The 2,321-nt window shown below is 35.2% G+C and overlaps 1 protein-coding gene across 1 annotated transcript in view; it reads left to right on the plus strand.

Annotated features, from left to right (window-relative positions):
* The window catches only part of SARC_13148 (hypothetical protein), a gene marked incomplete at both ends in the record, with an annotated part of 3,606 nt that extends 1,450 nt beyond the window's left edge, over positions 1-2,156 (plus strand). Inside the window, 3 exons of the mRNA XM_014292728.1 lie at positions 219-269; positions 1,434-1,582; positions 1,986-2,156. Of these exons, the coding sequence (XP_014148203.1) occupies positions 219-269; positions 1,434-1,582; positions 1,986-2,156 (371 nt within the window). The remainder of the gene's footprint in view (positions 1-218; positions 270-1,433; positions 1,583-1,985) is intronic.
* Between the last annotated feature and the right edge of the window lie 165 nt (positions 2,157-2,321).

The raw sequence follows: 2,321 nt of genomic DNA on the forward strand, positions 1-2,321 counted from the left end.
TAGTAGTATAGTATAGTATATATATATATATATATATATATATATATATATTATATATATATATATATATATATATATATATATATACATATATATATATATATATATATATGTCTCATGATTATGTATAAGTACATATGGATAGTCATGTATCAGAACTGCTTTGACGCACCACTCAAAAGAGAAATCTTTCTACACGTTCGTACATCACCTCCCAGCTTCGATGAACGTCTCCAGGCAAACGTCAACTATATCGAACATGTCAAACAGTAAGTGGGTGAGAGTTGCTGATGTAAAACGCTTGAATGTATATACGTGAATCGTTGTGTATCTGCATACATATTTGCATGTTTGTGCATTATCCTAATTCAGTAGCATATATATATATATATAGAGTATATTTCGGCGTGTGTGAGGTATATCTTTGTGCATATGTCTGGCTTTATCTCTATATACATGCACACTTCTTTGTTCGAGACTAGGACCGAATATCACTCGTTGACGTACCATATGATTATATGGTAGCAGCATGGATATACATCATACACTTACATGAGCATTGCGATGTTAACTATGGTCACCTCTTAATGCAAGGGCATGGCTGTTGTGAATTACAGCAGATCGTCGTATGAATTTGCAGCGGTTTCCGAACACGTTAAATGCAGTCATCTGTGATATACCTTTGCAACTTAAACGTACATTTGATTCTGGTCGTGGAGACTATTATAAGTGCTGGCCTGAACCAGGACGAAACTTGAGCTTCCTTTCAATAGTACGTTGAACCTTTGAGAGTTCAGCTTTTATGCAATATTGCCTTTGAACGCTGAAGCTTAGGCTTTTTACAATGTTTTTTTTTGCGCTGAAAGTTAATCTTTCCACAATACTACGTTTAAATGCTGAAGTTTAAGCTTTTTGTACAATAGTGCGTTTAGGTTAAACTCTGAGAGTGTACTTTCATACTAGTGCATCAAACATTGTAGTATATTCCCACGCTTATGCAAACTATTCAGTGGTACGTATATACACCGGTGTCGTAATTATATACTTCTGAATTGGATGTTGAATGTCTGCCCTGTGGTTCGTTGCAGAGGCCCATTGTTGGTGGTGGTATGGATCAGAACAGGAGTGCAACAAATCAAATATCTACTAGTTCTTCATCGTATAATCTTGAATATTGCATATTTATCGTCTATTTGGTGGTTTTGGTGGTGCTACGGATTGAAACTGAAGTACAACAATACAAAAATTCATTAATCACAACGATGGCATGTATTCACGCTATAGTATGGATATCACCTACTCACCTTATACCTCCCTTTCTCATGAGATGCCAGTCTTGGTGGTGGTAGGAACCAGAATGGAATCTCAAGGCAGACATCTATGAATAGCATTGAATATTGCTGACGTATCGCATGCCTTACCTTTCTCATCAGATGCCAGTCTTGGTAGTGGTATGACCCAGAGTGGAACCTCGAGGCAAACATCTATAATTAGCAGCGGAGGTGAGGAGTGGGTTGTCAATCCGATCGAGCGCGCGCAATTCCATGAGACGTTCAAAACGATTGGCAGCACAAACGCTCAGGTGTGTGCGAGGAAAACACCATATAGAATTTTGGGCTAAATTCATAATATATATACGTTCCCGAATAATCGAGTATGTACGAATCTAAATACATGACTGCGCATATTCAGGGACTATTTTCCATGCTTTTATGCTTGATTGGAAGTATGTTGTGTATTTATCGAACTTATCTAGTACACAATGAAATTACTTTTTATATATCTATATTTATATTTATATATATATGTAAATGTATATGTATATGTATATGTGTGTGTGTATGCATGTGCATATGCATATGCATATATATATATATGTATATATATATATATATATGTATGTATATGTATATACATATATATATATATGCATATGCATATATTCAATTTTCATGTATACATCATGTATATCCATGTATACTCAGGGTCAAATGGTCGCTAACGGAGCCAAATGCCGCGACGTGTTTTCGCGGAGTAACCTGGCGAAGGAAGAATTGGGTCAGATCTGGCGGCTGTGTGATTTTGAAAAGAAGGGCGAGTTGGACAACGACCAGTTTGCTCTCGCATTGCACTTGATACACAACAAAAGAAAGGGTATGTTCCGCATTCAGTATGTATATATATATGTATGTAAATATATATATATATATGTATATTTATATATATATATATATATATGTATATGTATATATATATATATATATATGTATTAAGTGTCGTAGTTAAGGTAGTATGAGTGTGTATTACTAACTTAGAGACAG

Source organism: Sphaeroforma arctica, assembly GCF_001186125.1.
Source record: "Sphaeroforma arctica JP610 unplaced genomic scaffold supercont1.2945, whole genome shotgun sequence".
In the NCBI taxonomy this organism is placed as follows: Eukaryota; class Ichthyosporea; order Ichthyophonida; genus Sphaeroforma; species Sphaeroforma arctica.